Consider the following 22,303-nt stretch of genomic DNA (forward strand, 5'->3'; position numbering starts at 1 on the left):
GTCCTGCTAAAATCTGTGTCAAACAGCCAGTGAACAAATTAACAAGGAATATAGACTTGACTTCCAGGAATCAAAAACTCAATGCTGTTTTCCTTCAGTACAGGCAAATGAAGGTGCAATAGGCTATGCCTTCAAAATCTGAATCCATATATATATATATATGTAATGATGACATATGATATATATGATAGACTTTTTTTTTGAGAGAATTGATAAATTATTAAATGTTGTCATTGTATCTTGCCAGTGTCCCTTAGTTCTAATGTTCATGACAGTAGTCTTCTCTTTCTGCATGACAGATATACTGTAAAGGTAAATATAGCAAATGTTTGTTGGAGTGAATAATATGTCATGTGGTGTCCCATGGGCTTCACAGAGGGTGGGTTGCTGTAAAAATGCACATCTTTATCACATCAATCAAAATAAATATTTAAGGTTTACTTTTTCAGCAAAATTTGAGGCAACCTGTTTATGCCAACAAGTAAATTTGTTTCAGTTTCCTGATCTAAGATAAAATATAGTTGTTTTTCATAAGCCAACATGCTTTTGCAAGAACAACAACATCATTCTCTTCAGAATGGTTAATCTGGTTGATCTGTCAAACAATTTAAATACAAAATGAACATCGATGTGGAATTTTCCTCCCTGCGACGCTATCCTGTAAATTCCCAAATGAGATACAAAACTCATTCTTTGATGCATGTTGTGTTATACATCTAAAGTAATAGTTCAACAATAATTATAGTTCTAGTTACTGTAGGCCATGGAAATTTGATAGCATGATTCGTTTTTGGTTTGTTGGCCAAAATTTGATTTAACCACTATAAGCTGGGATGGAGTATGGGTGTACATTTCTTATCCTGGATCATAAATCATCTGGACCTCGTATAATAAATATTTGCTTTTGATTATTATTATTATTATTATCTTTTTTAAATAGTAGCATAAAAACAAATAAATATCTAAAATCCCTTTTTTTTCTCTCCCACAGATATACCTCAACTACTTGGCCAACTACATCCCCAATGTGTGGAACTATGAGCAAGGCTGTACCCTCTGTGACCAAGACATGGTGGATTTGTCTCAGCTTAAAGTGAGTCATCCAATGAAAGCCACAGTAGCTGTTTTTGTTCCTTTTCCTCTCAGCACCAGGAAGTTATATCTTGAAATCACCATTTAAAACAATGATTTCCAGCTCTATTAATACATGCCTGTATATGTTAAGTGAACAACTGCCTATTCCTAGTTTTACACATTCCTTAAATTATAAATGCCCATGAGGAGCCACTCGAGGAAGAGGAAGTTGTGCACTGCTGTGGTGCAGGAAATGGCTTTTGGTTTTAGGACTGTTTCACTTACTGGGGTGTTGCTGTCAACCAGACCTCTCTTTAGCGGGCGGCTCAATGTGGGGTTTTATCCACAGGGTAACTTCAAGTGGTTGTCCTGAAAATTTGTCGCAGGGTTCATCTAAGGTTTGCAAAAAAAAAGGCTTTGAGTTCTTTCCAATAATCTTGAGTTACAGATGTGGAAATAACAAATTTCTTGCTTGTAGTATTTGCCAGAGCAAAATTCAGTTGTTTTCAGTTGTTTTTAGTTGTTTACACATTTATCAGCATTTGATAACACATTGTTAAGGTTTTCTGAGAGGTTTCTAGAATGTTATGAATTTACAATGAAATGGAAGTAGCAACAGAACTTTTCTTTCATATCAAAAATTAATGCAACAGGATGAATTTTCATTTTAGGTCAACATGTTTATTTGGTTGCTTTGTAGCTTTTAGGTTGATCTGGATAGGTGCTCAATGGCCCAAGTCAATGGCCTCAAAGATCCCAAATCTCTATGGTAATCTAGTCTCTGGTTATGTCTTGGACCATCTGTCACAAAAATGTAGAGTTTTTAGACCGTTTTATGGTCCTCCGAGCAGAAATCATTTCACTCTATGTGTAATGAATCTATATAATATACGGTTTTACTTTCTGAAATGAGTGACAAAAAATATTGACCTTTTTCATGATATTCAATTTTTTTGAGATGTACCTGTATTAGAGCATCAGTCCTCATTAATCTGCATGATATTATGAGATGACATATCCATAGCTCAAACAGTGCAGGGCTGCATTTCTCATTCATGCATTGTGAGATAAGCTGATTGTAGAGACCACTGGAGACAATGGATCTACCATCTACTGAGGCTTATGATGCTTTTGGGAAATGCAGCCCAGCATAGTAAGGGAATTACATTTTTTTTTTTTTTACTATGAATAAGAATTAATTGAAACAATGGGTAATACAGATTAAGGAACACTGTTCAATATTAACTATTTGCTTATTAGCATTCATATTACTAGCATGTTGGCTGTTTATTACTACTTACAAAGCACATATTAATACATGACCATATTATAGATACCTTAACCCTAACCCATATTTAAATATGACTACTACAACAACTAACTTACTTACTATCAATAAGCAACAAATTAGGAGGTTATTGAGGGAAAAGTTAATTGTGAATATGTGTTCCTATTCAAAAGTGTTACCAAACAATGCAATTGAGACAGTAGAGTAGAACTTTATTTTTGTCTTTGTCTGGTCTGGAAAAAAAACAAAAAACAAATTGTATCTTACATTAAAGAACAAATGGCAGGAGAACTTTTCCTTTCAGTCATTGGCAGAACCTCAGATGACTGGTCAAGTGAAACAAAAAGCCTTTTTTAACACGTCAGACATATATGGTTTATTTCTAGGAAGCACTGGAAATGGTGATGAGACGAAGGCCAGAGTCTGTTGTTTGTCAGGACAAGGGAGTGGCTGCGTCGTTCCACTCTCATCTGCTCAGTGGTTTTGTGTTGGTTCTTGAAGAAGGGACAAGGGTTTAAAATCTCACACTGATGTTGAAAGGGCCCTTTTAAAGGAAACTGTACTGGTCTAGACTCTGCAAAATCTCCTGAGTCTCCTGTTTAGTCCCTGCTCTTCTGTTGTTAACAATTTAAAAGACTTCTGGCTCGATTCTAGGACACTCCCTTCAGAAACCCAAAGCCAAGGTCGGAACTGGGAAATTACATGGTGCCACTCAGGTTCCGTTTCATCTAGTGAGCTGTGTAGACTGGTCAAGAACCACAAAAACAGTGGTGACAGATGTATATAACCTTAAGCTCAATGTCATGGGAAAGAAGCTTTAACTTTCCAGACCTCCAGCAGTGCATCTTGCTATGTAAAAAAATAAGGCTGGATGGTATATGTTATTTTGCTATACCATTTTAACAATGGTATATAACTTCGTTATCCTATATTCACATAATTCACACAAGTAATGTGACAATACAGAGTGAAAATACAAACAAGTCAAGAAAAGGAAAAAGCTTTATATGAAACGGTTTTACAGCATTTGACTGATATACAGTCACATTTGTAGTATATTAACTATTTTACTAGTTCAGTTTTATGGTTCAAATGTAGTTTACCTTATTTAAGAATTAAGAGCTTTGTTTTGCTTTTTTGTGCTGAACAAATAATTAAATTAGATTAAGTATATATTTCATTTATGAAGTATTTAATTCTCTGTATTACTAAAAAAATAATAATATCACTACACAACAGGGTTATTAAGTATTCCTCTGTGCATTAGTCCTGTGATGGACTAGCCATCCTTCCAGGGTGTTTCTTTGCCTTGGGCCCGAGACACTGGGATAGGCTCCAGCATCCCCATGACCCTACAGAGGACAAGCTGTTTGGAGAATGGATGGATGAACATGGTTAATACAATATAAACAAATATATTTTTTTTGAGCTCCCAAGCAAAGTATTTATATTGCAATACAATTACTGTGCAATAAAAAGACTCCTACTGTGATTTTATTGGGGGTAAATCAACCACCCTAAGTGAAAACATTGTGAACTCAAACGCATGAAAAAGTCGTAATGTTTGACCAGACGTTTCTCTCTATCTAAACAGGAATTTCCACAAGTGATGGTTGGTATATACATCGAGCAGCCGACTCCATTCCTGCCAGAGTTCCTCGAGAGGTTCCTGAGTCTAGATTATCCAAAAGATAAACTGAATGTCTTTGTTCATAACAGTGTGAGTGTTTGGCTGACAAAGCAATAAGAACTATTTGACCTTTTGGATTTTAGCATCTGTCTTTGACCGTGCTTATTCCACATCTTGTTCTTCAGGAGGTTTACCATGAGAAGCACATACAGAAGTTTTGGGAAGAGAACAAGGATGTATTCCGCAGTTTTAAAGTTGTTGGCCCCGAGGAGAACTTAACTCAAGGAGAAGCAAGGAACATGGGGATGTAAGTGTCCCTTTAATTTCAGAGTCACTCTCGAAAATATGCAAATAATGAAGTAAATTGCAATGCAAATCGGAGAAATTCAAGCTCTAACACCTGATCAAAGATAAACGCAAACCCTTGCCATGTGTCAGCAAACCTTTCAGCTCCTTACAAATAAATACACAGGGACAACATCCGACTCACCTCAAAGCAGTAAATCTGCCCCCTCCGATAGCAATGTAGCAAGAAAATACAGAAAAGCTCCTCTGAACCCTTCTATTTGCTCTTAGTTTAGCACTCCCCAAAACGAATCTGCTTGTACATGACTGCTTTAATACAGTTACTATAAAAGCTATCACAACATCAAATCAACTGACATCTGTAAACAAACTAATTTGACTTTTCTGAGCTGTTTTTACAACTACCTTTAAAGTTGCAGTCCGTAAGTTTTGCCTTTGTGTCGCCATCCCTGTTGAAAACCTGGTATTGCAGCCATGTGCGGAATTATCTTTATTACGTGGGCTGTACTCTGGCATGGCTTCAGTGCAGATGAATCTAATGTTTTGAGGTGAATGTGTCGCTGTCAGTCACCGCACCAGTGTGAATCAAACACTTAGTAATCACAGATTCTAGCTTACGTCTTGGAATATATGTCCCAAATCACAATTTTCACCGTATATTGTCATCTGAACAAGTAACTAACAAGTCTTCCACATTTGTTCTGACCAACTGAGGAAAAAAGCATTACAAGAAATCGCGCTACCAACAGTGATTAAATCAAACGATCGGTTAGCTCATATCACCTCAAACCCTGCAAAGTATTATTATTGTTCTACTTTATTCTCAAATTATTAAATGTTAACAACATCACCATTGCGTGACTATGAGTATAGTGTGTATTAACGTGTAGATTTCAATTTCTGTATAGTCTAATCTAATTGTCATGCCATTCAAATTTCATATTAAGAAATTATTTTAACCCCAAAAGCAAACTATGCTCCCTTTGAAATGGTTTTCTTTAGAATACAAATCTGGTGTAATCTCAGGCTATCTGTAATCAGAAGCACATTTTAAACTGGAATATAATTTAATTTCATTCACACGTGTTTCATGAACACATAATCCTTTCTGGATCACAATCCACCATCAAAATAAGTAGATTTTTTCTAGCTGCTGTGAGAAAAGGCTATAAATGATCCGCCACCTGCAGGATCTGCACGTGCGAAAGCCTAGTAGCCAGGACAAATTCTTTATGTTTACAGACGTGATGTAATGATGCAGTGCCATGCTCGAATTTCCTGCAAAAACCTACCCGTACCACTCAAATTAGAAAACATTATTATAAGCTAACCGTTGTGAATCGGGCTAAAGTAAGGCGATAGTTTTGAACACTGGATGGTTATGTACTTTCTCAAATATTGATTTTGACCATTTTTAACACAAAAAAGTTACGGACTGCAGATTTAACTAGCTGGTTCTAATAGTAATTATTGCGGCTTGTTTAAGTGTTATGTTCATAATTAGAGTAAGTAACTTAGTAACCCCACATATTAAACTTCAGTATGCGACTTGCTGGATTGGTGATGAGTTTTGATTGGTGATGAGTTTTGTATATTCTTTGTCAAAGAATCATAGTCAGAGGAACATCATATTGCTCAGATATTGGTCTTTAATAGCTAAGGACACAGTTAAATATGAACTTTTCTCAGATGTTCTTCTGAAAGACTCTATAGGACAGAAGGACTCATACAATTTGGTCTTGGACGAATTTAATGAGAAATGTTAGTGTTTTTATTCAGATGTCTGACAGTTGAATGCAGTTTTTCACATTTCAGGAAATAAAATAGTTCAGCAGAATTCTTTCAGTTCAGTCTTACTGGTGTTCAAGTGAAACAATGTTGACCTGAATTTTGCTATAATGATGCCTTACTATTTTCTAACAGGGATTTATGCCGGAAGGATCTTTCTTGTGATTATTACCTCAGCATTGATGCAGATGTGATGCTCACCAACCGCCAGACCCTAAAACTCCTCATCGAACAAAACAGGTAGTTTCCCTTTAATCAATGGCAAGTAGTGTTGTTTTTGGCGGCCTGTTTTAATTTTAGTTTTAGTCTAGTCTTTGTGTGAAGCTGTCATTTTAGTTTTTATTAGTTTTAGTCATGTTCATACTCTTTTTAGTCTAGTCAAGTTTCAGTCAAGTAAAAGTCTGAGCATTTTAGTCTTATTTTAGTCAGAATTATCAATGACTATTTTCGTCTAGTTTTAGTCTACGAAAACTGATGACATTTTCGTCTAGTTTTAGTCAATGAAAATTGCATTTTAGTCTCTTTTTAGTAATTCTATTTAACCCAGTCAATATAGTATAAGTACCTAGTAGCAGTGGCATACCGTGGGGTTTTAGTCAGGGCCTTCAGTAAGCAAGGTTAGTTGTGTATAGGTTTATACTGTTTTTTTACTTCATTGTTGTATGTCTGTATTTATGTAGCACCGTGGTCCTGTGAGGCACGACATTTCGTTCCACTGTATGTCCCCACATGTAGCGGAATGACAATGAAGCTCAACTTCAACTGTAAACATCTTACACATCTCTGTTACAGCTAACGCAGCTTTATGCATATAATGCACATATTATGCTGCACACAGGCTCTCAACAAACAATGACGGCTGATCAACTATTTTAATAGTAGGCTAGATTGGGGTGGGTTAAATGCAGAGTAAATTTCCCTACATGGTCAGTAAAAGTAATCCGCCAATACACAGGTCACTATGCACATTCATGTCACTCTAAAATGACGACGCGCCCAAAGCAGCAAAACTGTACAAACTCTGGACATCCACACACCACACCACAGTATTATCAACACACCATCTACACCTCCATAACAATGTGCATGATACAATACTCATCAAATAATAAAGCACTCACCTGTCACTTGTAAATAAAGTCCATGGGTCTGTCATTCCAAGCCCCTTTACTCGGATTTAAAAGTAAACACAGCCAACAAAATAACTTGTGCTCGGTGCTAGCTGTTAGCCACTGATAGCACTCATAGTTGCAATCGTTGAAATGGCGCATAAAACCTTTGCTAGCCTTCGTTAGCGAATTCAGTTTGGGTGTAGGTCTTCCTTTCTCAGTTATTCTCTTTTGTCTGCAAAAGAGCGCCTTGAAAAAGACGATTTTAGTAGATCGGCAACCAGATCTGGTGTAGGTGCCGATGACTGCAGCTGTCATTTTCTTTTCGTTTACTTTCATGTTCGTACCTTGGAAATCCCTGCCTAAAGGGGCAGTCTAATGCTGGGGGTAGCACTGGGCACATAGCTGGACCCAGAGGGCGGGCTGTCATTGAAAGTCAAAATTTGATTGGCCGATGATTCTGTCACTAATGCTTGTAACAAATCAGATGTGACGTCTTTCAACAAAAGGGTAGCACTATCTGTAGTGCTGGCCTCTGACTTTTTTATGTAGGATATTCCAATTCAACCTCAACTAAACTAATCATAGGCAATTTAGTGGACATTACACAAATGAAAATGATACCTAAATAATCAATAAAAACATTTTTCACACAATTTCGTTTTTTTATAGGGCCAGCAGAGAAGGCCCTGCTTCCTCTGACGGCCCACAACTGCGCTAGTAGTATAGACAAAACCAAAATTGTATTTTAGCCAAACCCATTTCAAACAAGGTTATCTTATTATATTATTGTTACCTTATAGACTTAAGAATACATCCATTCCAGACAAGGAAGACGCTCTGATTTGAATTTACAACATTAATTTTACCAACCAAACATGTTAACATATTTGTTGTCGTCTTCTAAATAATGCCACGAGTGGGGCTAGAGGAAGTGACGTCGCCTGCATCTGCGCAGTGCAACCTGATGCAGCCCCTGAAGTGACACAGGAAACAGAAATACTGCAAAATAACAATAATAATAATAACGCGACTAAACGAGACAAAATAACGTTATAACATTTTGTTTTGTCTCGTTTTAGTCAACGAAAATTAAGAGACATTTTAGCATAGTTTTTATTTTGCAAAACACATTGTCTCATTTTTATTCGTCAACAATATTGCATTATATATTTAATTATCGTCATCGTCACATGACCAGCATTTACGTTGCGTCTCATCTTGTTTTCGTCACGTGATAAAAGTTCGTTGACGACGATATTTAGTCACAATTATCGTTGACGAAAGCAACACTAATGGCAAGCATTTCAATGGTTTGGAATTTTCCACAGTAACCGCTTTGTCTGAGGGAACAGATTTGAATCCCTCATGTGCTAAAGCCACATGAACATTACAGCCGACTGAATGCAAATCCCTCAAGGTTTAAAAATAAGCACGGGTGGCTTCCTGTTTTCCCATGGTGCTTAGAAACAGTCTGCGCTATATCGCATGCACTCTTATAATGCCAAACGCTCTTTCGCATGACTATGGAGGAAGCCCTTTTCAGATATTTTAAGAAGGCTTGGGAACTCTTTCTGCTGGCCTCTGGCTTGTGGAATGAAATCGTATCCGGGAAAAGTAGAAATGTGGAATTTTACTTTCTTGCTCTCACATTGTTGACCAACACTATAATTTCCACTAATGTATTTTGAATGACATGTTTACCTCAGTAAAGTGATATTCTGTACGCTTGTTGAGTTTATGGTCACAATAGAGGTGAAGGGCTTGACTGTGTTACTTCAGGATCACTCTCACGATTATAGGAACAATACCATATAAAACTGCGCTCATGTGCCTGAATAAAAGAATGCCTTCTTCACAACCTGACAAGAATATTCTAAGAATATCTCACGTGGATCATGGTAACCACTTATATAAACTATAAATGTTATAAACCAATCCATCCATCCCACCTATTTTCCAAATCACTTATCCTCTGTCACAGGAATGCTGGAGCCTTTCCCAGCATCTCAAGCCACAGTCAGGGGACATCCTGGATGGATGGCCAGTCCATCATAGGGCTAACACAGACACATCTACAGGAAATTTATTTTGTCCAAATTACCTATACTACATGTTTTTTTGAGTTGTGAGGGAACCCAAAGCAGCCGTAGGAAACACAGGAGAACATGCAAACTCACACAAAAAGGCCTTCTGGTTCAAAGCGGGGCCCTTCTTGCCACCATGTTGCTCTATAGCATCGTTAGCTAACTATGGTCGTTAGTTCCATTGAACTCTATTGGCAACGACGGAACTTGTGACCATAGTTGTTTTTGGGAAACGCACCCCAGGAAACTTAATTCAGTACAAACTACAGCAAATCTAAACTAAATATACATTTTCTGGTCATCAGATATCATCATCACATTTGGTTTTCCTATAATTTTAGAGTCTTCTTGTGGTGGCAAAAAGCAGCATTATTTCTTGCATAGTAGGCCTATCATAGTACATTTATGGACTGTTGCTGATTTCTGTGCTGATTTTTCCTTTTTCCACCTTAGAAAAATAATAGGCCCTCTTGTCACCCGTCATGGAAAATTGTGGTCCAACTTTTGGGGAGCCTTGAGCCTAGATGGTTATTATGCGAGATCTGAGGACTACATTGACATCGTGCAAGGAAAGCGTGTGTGAGTGTCTTGGAGGATGTGATCCAGAAATTACGGATATTTCACTGTATATAATCTTACTGGAACATTAGGAAATTGCATGTATCCTACTCTGAATCAAAAAGAGTACTCTATCCAAACTTGGAATACTTTTTAGTATGTCCATTGCCCATATCTTTACCAAAGTCTATTTTAAAATAACATTAAAAATGTGATATGATTATATATTTTGTATTTCCTTGTATAAATAGTGGTGTGTGGAACATCCCCTTCATGGCCCACATCTACCTCATAAAAGGCCAGACTCTGCGGAATGAGCTCAAAGAGAGGAATGTCTTTGTCTTGGAGAGATTGGACCCCGACATGGCCATGTGCAGGAATGCCAGAGATTTGGTATGACCGCTGGAACACAAAACACAATTATAGTAATTACAGTGTTTAATCTATAGATCAGCAACATTCATAGCATTTATTTTATAATAGTAAAAAGTTGTAATTATTTAGGTGTGCAATGTAATTTAATATAGTTTCTTGCTGTGTAATTAATGTAAAAAATCATGATAATTATTGTTTTTGTATTAAATATTATATTTAGCATTCATGTCAAGCTCCATCAACAGCATTTGTGGCTTGCTGATGTTTGTTTTTTTAATCACAGAAAAAAAAATACTGTAAAGCATTACAATGGAAGACACCAGCAAAACTATTACAATATATACTTAATTTATCAAAAGTATAGCGACAAAATTTCATGGATTCTGTTGATAGAGCTGAAATTGGAATAAGGGAGGAATGTAGGAGTAGATATGGAAGCCCTTTTCTGCCACTTTATAAAAAATGAAAAAATAAATAATAACAATATTAACTGCAACTTTTTATCTCACAATTCTGACGAATTGTGATGTAAACTTGCAACTTGCAATATTTTTCTCAGAATTGTAAGATATAAAAATTTGCAATTGTAAGTTATACAATCAGAATTACAAGATAAAAACTTACAATTATGAGAATTAAATTCAGAATTTTAAGATATAAACTCGCAATTCTGTGAGTTTATATCTCACAGTTCCGTCTTTTTCTTGTAATTCTGACTTATTTTCTCAGAATTGAGGAATAAATATTTGCAATTGCAATTCCAATTCTGAGGGGGAAAAAGACTGAATATTTTCTTACGATTGCGAGTTTATATCACACAATAGTCAGAATTGTGAGAAAAAAAAAAGAAATGAGATCGCAAATAGTCACAATTACAAAAAGTAGCAATTGCTATTTAAAAGTGTTTACTCGGTGGCAGAAACGACTTTCCATAATACAGATTCAGTAGATCATAAAGCAATTCACCTCCAAAAACAGCAACTGTTTTGTATTAGTTTTCATATGTCAATTTAGCCTGATGTCTTAATGCTTTGAAACATCTGCTGCACCTCTGTGACCAAGATGTAACTAGTAAGTATTCTAAGTATATCAGTGCGCTATCGTGAAGGCATGGCGTGTCTGTCTGTTTATGACAGCCTCTGTGATGCATTCAGTGTGTTCTCTGCTCATCATCCTTTCCTTCTCTCCATTTTTCACATTCATAGTGTGACCTTGAACCAATGGGAATGCTTGGCTGTGCTTTTTGCTCCTCCTTAAAAAACCTGCACCACTAATAACTAACTATGATGTTTTTCTAACGGTCTACAGCTAACTGCTTAGGACACCTAAAGGAAGCGCATAACCATTTTCTGAGTAGAAAATCAACTAAAAAACCTCAACACAAGAGTGCGCAGGCATCTCTACTGTTCTGGTGGAGTTTAATATTATACATGTGCTGTGTCCGTATCTTCCCTAATATTCTAATTTCTTAATCTCTCTCTCTCTCTGTATCTTACTCTGTTTATGTCTCATTATATAATTTACATGGTGCTTTTCCTTCATTTTAGACAGTACAGAGAGAAAGAGAATCTCCTTCTCCGGAATCATTCCATATGCTCAGACCCCTACAGGTTCCTATTATTTTGATTATTATATCATGCATAATTTAAGATTTAAATGTTTTAAAGCAAGGCATCGCTTTTCCAAATGGTTAGAAAGTGATATTCCAACCAAACTAAATTAAATGGTGTCATTAATGCAGATTTTAAGGAACATGTCTACTAACATTTAATATTTGCTTGCTTGGGGTTCATATGTGTAATCTCAAGATCGCAAGCATTGTTGTCAGATTACAGAACAGATTTTGAAACAATTTTGAGATGAATTACTATGCATGTGGAAAAACCATAAATCCCCATTTCATGCTCAATGCGGTTGTTTCGTGGTTTTTCTATTCCATAAATATATGTGCATGTGCTGGTAGGCATTCAAACATTTGATTTAAAACTACGGCCATTTTTGAATGAATTTTGCACTGACAGATGTGTTCTCCTAACAAATGGAACCCTTTGGAAAAGTGATGCTATTGAGTTTTATAAGCTACATCTGTTTTTTTTTTTTTTTTTTTCTAATGGGGTTAACCTGGACAAAGCACCAGATATTATATATACACTGAACCGTGAAATTCTACACAGTGGTGGAAAGGTCAATGAAGGGTCTAATAGATTTCCTTCATTATAGTTTTCCCTGCAGTAACATCTATATCCAAGAGCAACGCCCTTCCAAGCACACTAGTACAATTAACAAGAAACTTACCCTCATTACCTTGACTTATCTCAGTCTAGGTATTTATGTAGCACTTGTTACATTGGTATGTTTGCATTGGAATGAACAATTAGTCTATGATGTTTGAGATTGGGTCAAGACATGTTTTGGTAAAGCCTAGACTGAGAGTAAATCTGGATCTTCTCACACTTAGTTGCAAGAACCCTTGTCCCTGCTTCTAGTATAGTAAACAGGAATGTTGATTCCTGAAGTTGCACTGTTCCCAGCACTTCCCTATGTTCCTGTTCCATCCCCTCTCATAGCCGTTCCCAAACATCTGTCCTTGATTGTTATTGATGTGTTATACATTATCACAGATTGTGCTGGTAATTTGTGATTTGTTTTCATCATTGACTTTAAATTATTTGCATGATGTGTTTTGTTTATTGCTGATTTTACATAGTTTAATTTTTGTTACCATTCGATTTTTGCATTAAATATATCATTTGTAGTATCTAACTACCTTTTCTTTGTCCGCCACAGGGAGTTTTCATGTATGTTACAAATCGTCATGAGTTTGGAAGGATTATTTCGACTGCCAACTATAACACATCTTATTATAACAATGATCTTTGGCAAATATTTGAAAACCCACTGGTGAGTGACTAGATGATCTGTGATCAAGTGCTTCCTGTGTAAAACGTGTCTAGTACAATACATAAACAAAAGGATCCAGAAGTGTTCATTTAGTTCAATATTTGTCATCAATAATGATGTGGTGTGCTGACAGGATAAACATACAGTACATCTGTGTTGACCTCCATCTAGGCTTTAGTCCGCCTGCCGAATGAATGCAGGGAGCTAATCACAGTTTGCAATGCAGGTCAGTCAATAGGCTAAAGTACTAATCCTCTTTCTTTTTCACAGGACTGGAGAGAGAAATACATCCATCCCAACTACTCCCGAATTTTCACTGAAAACCTCTTGGAGCAGGTGAACAAACATTTACATACATTAATTTAGCAGATGTCGTTCGGATAGTGTAGAAATGATCATTCCACTATGGAGGCTTAGTAAAAGTTTATATTCCGGAAAGGTTCACTCGCTTACCTACCAGACTTGTGGGGCAAGGATAGATTAGCAAAAGTGGATGCAGGTAGGAGGGTGCAAATGCAGAACCAGTGGTTGTTCTATACTGTTGGTCTGATTAAAGACCAACCGAACAACCATATTTTTGAAAAACTGGCAGAAGTTTGATGAGTGTTGCAGTATTTCACAGTCTAGAGATGACTGGAAAAGGAGCTGTACTAGTATTGTCAAAAGTACCGACTTCTGTACTGCAATTTTAAAAACATCCATTTCCTGCTAACATTTGAGTGCTGTTGAGCGGATTCTTAAAGACCACTGATTGGCCATAGTGTTCACACACTCAATGCTCCCGTGTGCTTCTGTGTGAGCGCACTGTGAAGAGCGTGAAGCAATGATCATTGTAAACAATCACAGTCATATCTATTGAGCACGATTGATTGAAAGCTGGTCCTTTGGTGGTTTAAGATGGTCATTTGCTGGTTCTAGTAAAGGACTAGCATAAACCAGCATCCCAGCTTCAAAACATACCTAACCAGCATAAGCTTTTTTTTTTAAATCAATATATTTGAATGATTTTTGCGAACCGATTCAATGGTTTGCCAACTGGTTTGATCAAGCCTTCGAACAGAATTGACTCAAAATAATGAATCATTCGTGAATGGGCATCGCTCAGAAAAAAAGTAGACGGCGCGTTTGGAATAAATAGAAGGATTTTTAACTTGTATTGCATTAAGATAAAGCAATGAGAGGAGCGTCACCCACAGTAACAAAGTAAAATACATTTTTTTTCACTAAAAATGTACTTGAGTAAGAGTAAAAGTACCCATTTTTAAATATACTCTAAAAGTAAAAAATTGACTCAAGTAAATGTAACGAAGTAAATGTAACTCGTTACTACCCACCTCTGCTAACAAAGAAATTATCATTCTGTAATTGTATAGATATATAATTTTATGCAATGATTTGCATTTTAATGAGTGAAATAAGTATTTGATCCTCTATCAATCAGCAAGATTTCTGTCTGCAAGGTGTCTTTTTTACAGGTAACGAGCTGAGATTAAGAGCAGTTTCTTAAAGGGGGTGCTCCAAATCTCACCTCGTTACTCGTATAAAATACACCTGTCCACAGAAGCAATCAATCAATCAGATTCCAAAGTCCAAAGAGCTGTCCAAGGATGTCAGGGACAAGATTGTAGACCTACACAAGGCTGGAATGGGCTACAAGACCATCGCCAAGCAGCTTGGTGAGAAGGTGACAACAGTTGGCTATCAATCTCCCTCGATCTGGGGCTCCATGCAAGATCTCACCTCATGGAGTTTCAATGTTCATGAGAATGGTGAGGAATCAGCCCAGGACCACACAGGAGGATCTTGTCAATGATCTCAAGGCAGCTGGGACCACAGTCACCAAGAAAACAATTGGTAACACACTACGTCATGAAGGACTGAAATCCTGCAGCACCTGCAAGGTCCCTCTGCTCAAGATTGCACATGTACAGGCCCGTCTGAAGTTTGCCAGTGAACATCTGAATGATTCAGAGGAAGTGTTGTGGTCAGATGTGACCGAAATCAAGCTCTTTGGCATCAACTCAACTCACCGTTTTTGGACGAGGAGGAATGCTGTCTATGACCCCAAGAAAACCATTCCCACCATAAAACATGGAGGTGGAAACATTATGCCTTTGGGGTGTTTCTCTGCTAAGGGGACAGGACAACTGCACCGCATCAAAGAGACGATGGATGGGGCCATATACTGTCAGGGCCAGGGCATTGAAAATGGGTCGTGGATGGGTATTCCAGATTGACAATGACCCAAAGCACACGGCCAAGGCAACAAAGGAGTGTCTCAAGAAGAAGCACATTAAGGTCCTGGAGTGGCCTAGCCAGTCTCCAGACCTTAATCCCATAGAAAATCTGTGGAGGGAGCTGAAGGGTCGAGTTGCCAAACGTCAGCCTCAAAACCTTAATGACTTGGAGAGGATCTGCAAAGAGGAGTGGGACAAAATCCCTCCAGAGATGTGTGCAAACCTGGTGGCCAACTACAAGAAATGTCTGACCTCTGTGATTGCCAACAAGGGTTTTGCCACCAAGTACTAAGTCATGTTTTGCGAAGGGGTCAAATATTTATTTCACTCATTAAAACGCAAATCAATATATAACTTTTTTTTTAATGCATTTTTCTGGATTTTTTGTTGTTATTCTGTCTCTCACTGTTCAAATAAACCTACCATTAAAATTATAGACTGATCATTTCTTTGTCAGTGGGCAAATGTACAAAATCAGCAGGGGATCAAATATTTTTCCCCCACTGTATGTTATGGTGGAATAGCCAAACTTGTGCTGTGTTAAGGGTGAAAGTTAACCTGATGATACTAAGCACCTGTTTATGTTTCTGCAGCCATGCCCAGATGTTTTCTGGTTCCCTGTGCTCTCGGAGAAAGCCTGTGATGAGCTGGTGAATGAGATGGAAAATCATGGTTCATGGTCTGGTGGAAGTCACAAGGTCAGATAAACCCGCCGGCCTTAAAACAGTCTGCACACTTTGTACAGGGCTCGGCCATGAATGAAAAATACTTTTCTAAGATTTTTACAAGAAAAATCTGTAAATACAAACAGAAATAGATTTTTAGGTAACACTTTATTTAAAGGTGTCCTTGTTACACATTACATGCAATTACTTTTATAATAACAATTAATTATGCATAAATACCTAAGCCAAACACTAATCCTAAACATAACCATAGTAAGTACATGTAGTTAATTAATATTACTCAGTAGTTAAGTGTATAATTACACTGTAACAAGGACACCTTAAAATAAAGTGTAACTGATTTTTATTCAAAATAGACAAAAATGTGTAAATATTTAGTCAGTTACATATAATATTTTTATTTTTTCCAGTGGAAATGACCTTTTAGTAGACTTTACACAGTGGCACAATTGCTGATAACAGCTTTTATGATTGACTGATTGCCCAGTCATTGTGTTTTCTCTTTGCAGGACAAGCGCATCACTGGAGGCTACGAGAGTGTCCCGACAGATGACATTCATATGAAACAGATCAATTTTGATAAGGAATGGCTGCACTTTATCAGGGAATTCATCTCCCCTGTCACTCTCAAGGTCTTCTCTGGCTATTACACCAAGGTGAGCCAGTCTGTATGGGTCTGGACAGAGTCATACTGAGCTGTTATATCAGAATGTTTGAGCATGTGTTGAGGAATTTCTCTCTTCTACCTCCACCTCATCTTTTTGTGAAACATTTCATCCTTCAATGTTTGCTAGGATGAAACCCAGGAAGCCTATAAAGAACATGGTTATATTTCACCCCCAATTTAGAATATTTTAAGATTTAGGGTCATTATAATCATTAAAATCAAAAGAAGGCTTTGAATCCTTTGAGTGTGGGTACATTTATTGTATTATTTAATAACAGCAGATTTGCATTTCAGTGTTTTCATTATAAACCCAGTTTGAGAATCACATAATCAATATCCACTATCATGAATCATGGTAAATGTAAGGTTACTTTTTTTCACTTTGTGGGGTGACGTATGTCCCAGAAATGGTCTTGATTGGCTTCTTGAAGTTCATACATTAAGTCTGGTTGATTTGACTCATAGCTTCAAACACTCAAATGCAATGACTGAATCACTGAGCTGCTAAGTAGGGCATTTTTTTATAATTTGCCCAATTTAAACTACTTTTGTATTTTGTCAGCCACCATTTTTTTTAGTACATTATTTCTGAAGGCTTATTGCAGCAGCCAACCAAAATACAGCTTGCTAGAAGAGCTTTGTTTAGTTTTTGGTTGACGTGACTAACGGAATGAGTCAAGTCATCTCTTTCTCTGTAATTTTCAACTTTCTCTCTTGCGCTGTTCTTTTAGGAGGGCTCTGTCCACTGTTAACTGGATAAGCACTGTTAGTTCTCCGGTTGATTTGACTGGAATGTGAACTCTGGTTGGCACTGTGAGTCTGAGTTCTTTCTGGGTCATCCATTAAAGGGATAGTAGACCCAAAAATGAAATATACAGTATTATTCACTCACCGTTTCCAAATCCATAAACTGTTGTTTTCGGTAGAAATCAGAAGTAGAATTTCAGAAGAATATTTGCTAAGCTCTCTTCCATACAACAACAGTACAAAGTGAAGCAGTCTGTTAAAATGACCATATACTGCATATAGTCCATACTGTACCATTTCAAGACTTTCAAAGCCATGAAATAATTTTATGTGAGGAACAAAACCGCCATTTTAACTAAAATCTGTCGCTGTTTGGAAAATAACTACTTGAAGATCCTTCACCAACTGTTTGTTCCACAGAAGAAAAAAAAAATGTAGGCAAATCTGTCAGATACTTTTGAGAGTTGGGTTTTGATTGTGTCTCCCATCTGTTTTTCTTGCAGGGTTATGCGATTATGAACTTTGTGGTGAAGTACACTCCAAACAGACAAGCCTATCTAAGACCACATCACGATTCCTCAACATTCACCATTAATATTGCTCTCAACAACAAGGGCTTAGATTTCCAGGCAAGTTGATACACTGGCCTTACATTTCCCAAAATAGATTTTAAATACATTGTAGAATCACAACCTATGCCTCATTTCCTTCTATTTCAGGGTGGAGGTTGTCGATTTCACAGATATAACTGTTCCATAGAGTCTCCTAGAAAAGGATGGAGCTTCATGCATCCAGGTAGACTCACCCACCTTCATGAAGGACTACCTACCACCAACGGTACACGCTACATAGCAGTGTCCTTCATAGATCCTTAGACTCACAAATAGTTCTAGTAGTTCTTCACTAGGAATTTACTAGCCTTGATATGTGTGTGTAGTGTCAGCTGTTTGTCCGTTTTTACTGATTCATTCTTGGATTATGTGTTGTGTGTCTGTTTGCTGTCATTTGAAACATTTACTACTGTCGAGAGAAAATGCTGTTCAACAGAAGTTTAGTAAAGTCTATGGATGCATTCACACAAAACACACACACAGGCAGAATTTCATACATATATTTTGAGTAATGAAACAAGGTTTATGAGAGATTTGACCATAATGTTTCTATTTGGGCAAAAAACAAAGCAGGTGAGGTTAGTAACTCTTCATTTAAACAACTCTGGTTCAGGGTGTTTAGCATTAGCACTCATCCATAATAGCTGCCTTCAAGTCCTGCTAGAAAAAAATCCTGTTTACTAGTTTGGAATTTGTCATTTTGGTATTGTTACGAACAGTATGATGTGCATTTTAGTGATTCTCACTGGAATAAAATTGATGCCACATTTTTTTATTTTAACATTCCAACAAATACAGAAATGTTTTAGTGCCAGTGCAACAAAATTAAGAACAAAGGATGCACATTATTTGTGTAATTGCACTTTATTGTTGCAGTTTAATCATTCTTGTGTTACCGCAGAGAATGATGCAAACATTGTGCAAGCCTGTTACTCTTATAAATCCTATAAAGTGTAGTTTTCTGGCCAAATTTTGGGCTATTCTTCCTCAATAGCATATTAAATGTCTAAACTCATTTGCACCATCAACATTTAGTTACACCAAATTATCAATATCAATTAGTTTCTGTTGGGATTCTCTAACTGACAAACCCCCAACCCAATGTGCACTCACATGCTCTAAGATCATAAACATAAAAGAAAGTTGGTAAAAAGGAAGATGAGCTCAAAGTACTGTAAAATATCTAGATTTCTACCAATTGGAGAGCTGTTAGTGTCAATGATATAACACATGACTTCAGTGGCTCCTCCATGTAGCAGCTGGCCATGTTTTTAAAAGACATGAAACATAATTACTAGGGTTACATGATATGAATATGAATATGCTGTCAACAAAGTATAATTTTGTATGTTTGCACATCAAGGAACGGCAGGATTTAAAATGAATCATAGTTGATTTTTTTTTTTTTTTTTTAGTGGACAAAGTTTTGCTGAAGGTGTTTTTACTGTAAAATACAAGGTAATAATGCCTTATTTTCTGAACTGAAAATGTCTCGGAGATGTTTTACATTCTCTTATTCCTTACAAATGTTTCATTCAGGTCAGTCTCTTAACTTATTTTGAAATTGTTGAAATAATAATAAAAAAAAAATGTTTTTAAAGAGAAATGGCTGTCTATATTCAGTTAACAATAAATGCATTTTTCTGATTCTTTTAACAAAAAAATATGTTCAAGCCAGATCAAGATTGGGACCAGTCCAATACACTGCTAGACATGTAAAAATACAGTGCAGCTTTAGAAAAATCGAAACATTTTCTTTTTACACTTAAGCAAATATGACATGCATTGAAACATTCACATTCCAGTTGTCATACTAATGTAATATAGTACATGTTTGAACACTAACATGCCCATCACATGACACTTGTTCTTTCAAACCATGAACGTCTCCTTAGAATCAATCAGCACAGCTTAGAACTTAATGTTGACAGAGAGAACATGTAAACAAGAAGCAGATTTATGCAGTACGTGACACATATTTGAACCCGTCTTTAAGTGAGATTGAGATGTTGGAATTTTACAATTAAAGGAATGTACAGGGGAGTTGATAGTGTATTTCCTCCTATGCAGCTGAATCATTTTGCCTGGAATCAGAGATGTGTTTAAACTTTAAAAAGTAAGTTGTAACAGTACAAGTGAGCAAAGCGACTAAACACACTTTATAATCAACAAATAAAAGTCACGCTTCTATCTCAGATCCGCTCCAACTGTCAATGAAAATAAATGACTTTGGGACTAACTGCAAATCATTGTGAATGCACCCTCAGTGTAGACCACACAAACTACATAAAGTTCGAAAGTTGCCATAGCAAAGGAAGGTGGCGGATATGCCCTCTGATGCTGAAGTGTGAGATATTTTTCCTTTCCTTCATCTTTCGTCTCTTGGTTGACGTTTAGTGGGACGAACTCCCTGACTTGTTCAATCTTTCTGTCTGGGTCTGTGGGTTTGAGAAGCTGCTGAGAAATGCAGCAAAAGAGGGAGGCATGTAGGTCAAAGACACGAGCGCAGCAGCAGGCTACAGAAAGATCCCTTTGTGGCCGCTCTCCCCCTGCACACAGCTCTGAATGATGGCATTGATGCAGGGCAGTGGCACAGGAAACTCGCAAGGCTAATAAACTTACAGGTTTGCCGAGGATAACTTATCAAACAGAGCTGAGAGGGAAAGCTGTAGTCAAGACGATCAGTATGAAAGGTGAAAGCGGACAGGAAGTATGAAGTCAGATCAGGCCACTTGGCTAGATTTATTTTTTTTTGACACTCTGTACATTCTAATAGAGGGTCTAAACAGGGGTGTTTAGTCCATATAAGCTATGAATGTTCTGCATACCCTAACCATTTGAAATAATGAGTATGAGGGTTGGCTAATTAAAAAATAATATTAAAATTACTATGAATACCTTTGTGATTTGGGGCATAACAGAAAGCGTACATAAAAAATAAAACAAAAATAAGTAAATAAATATTGGGAATACATGTGTAACTTATACACAACTACAAGCATTTGATCGAGATGACCTTACAAGGCTTTTTCAGCATTTAACAACACTTAACCTCTGTCCACAGTTCTTGGCTTGGTTGTTTAGTTATACAACAGGAAGACGACAAAGGGTGGTTGCAAACGCTAAAAGCAGTGAATGGAAAATTGTGACATCAGGGGATCCCCAAGGTGGACCCTTGTGAAAAAGAAGTGCACTTAAGTATACTTTTATAAAGTGTACTTATTGCAGAAATAATATACTTTAAAAGAACACACAAGTGCAAATTAAATACATTGTAATTATTATTAACTTCAAATGTATCACATTTTAAAGTGATATTAAATGCAATAACTTTAACTTTTCAGTGATTTTTTAAAAGCACTTAAGTGGTACCTTTTAGTACATATTTATATGTACTTTCATAATTGTTTTGTGTCTTTAAAATATGGTTAAAGTTTGCTACTAATGTACTAACAAGCAATTAATTTTAACTAAAAAACACTTTAATGTCAGTTAACAATACACTTAAGCATGAATGAAATGTAATTTTTTCTACCAACTAAATGCATGTTATTTGTAATTGATTGCAAATATATTACAGTTTAAAATTACATTAAATTCAATTAGTTGAACTCTTGAGTGATATTTGTGAACCAATTAAGTGGGACTTTAGTATATTTTATATGTACTTTGAAATATGGTAAATATGTACTTCTCAATAAGCAATTAATGTGAACTAAAATATACTTAAATGTCATTTCAATGTACTTCAGTGTTATATATCTCTGGCAATGAAGTTGAAACGTAGTATAGGTGTTACGTACTATCCAGGTAGGCAGACAGGAGTACCCAAAAAGAAAGGCTTTAATAACAAGAACTAGAGACGTGTAACATTAAACAATTACTGACAAAAACTGAACAGAAAAGATGACTTTAAATAGTGCAGCTGACGAGGGATGAACAGGTGATGGGAGTTAACTAATCAAGACTAATGAGCAAATTAATCCTAAACTGAACAGGAACAAAACCAAATAAGGCAACACAGGAAAAGGCAGACAAAACAGAAAAATACAAAACTAAAGTCCAATATCCTAACAATAGGCTATTTTTTTAATCTCTTAATTACCTAGTTACAATCAACACAAACACAAAATGAAAACCCGGTACATTTATTAACAAAACAAGCTCTAAGACAAATACACAAAAATGCTTATTGCTTATGCACAAGAAAATCCCAACACTATACACAGCTGCAACACT

The 22,303-nt window shown here is 36.6% G+C and overlaps 1 protein-coding gene across 2 annotated transcripts in view; it reads left to right on the plus strand.

The window, feature by feature from the left end:
• LOC306865153 (procollagen-lysine,2-oxoglutarate 5-dioxygenase 2-like) overlaps positions 1-21,952 on the plus strand; it is a 47,309-nt gene extending 25,357 nt beyond the window's left edge. The window contains exons 8-20 of one of the 2 annotated variants that reach the window (XM_079409565.1): positions 992-1,093; positions 3,957-4,082; positions 4,178-4,299; positions 6,222-6,326; positions 9,736-9,861; positions 10,092-10,233; positions 11,763-11,825; positions 13,003-13,116; positions 13,387-13,452; positions 15,947-16,051; positions 16,549-16,695; positions 17,957-18,082; positions 18,173-21,952. In XM_079409565.1, coding sequence (XP_079265691.1) covers positions 992-1,093; positions 3,957-4,082; positions 4,178-4,299; positions 6,222-6,326; positions 9,736-9,861; positions 10,092-10,233; positions 11,763-11,825; positions 13,003-13,116; positions 13,387-13,452; positions 15,947-16,051; positions 16,549-16,695; positions 17,957-18,082; positions 18,173-18,328 — 1,500 coding nt within the window. In that variant the 3' untranslated portion in view covers positions 18,329-21,952. The remainder of the gene's footprint in view (positions 1-991; positions 1,094-3,956; positions 4,083-4,177; positions 4,300-6,221; positions 6,327-9,735; positions 9,862-10,091; positions 10,234-11,762; positions 11,826-13,002; positions 13,117-13,386; positions 13,453-15,946; positions 16,052-16,548; positions 16,696-17,956; positions 18,083-18,172) is intronic. The other variant, XM_079409566.1, reaches the window with a different exon arrangement.
• Positions 21,953-22,303: the final 351 nt, after the last annotated feature.

The sequence above is a fragment of the Barbus barbus genome (assembly GCF_936440315.1).
Source record: "Barbus barbus genome assembly, chromosome: 46".
NCBI lineage: Eukaryota > Metazoa > Chordata > Actinopteri > Cypriniformes > Cyprinidae > Barbus > Barbus barbus.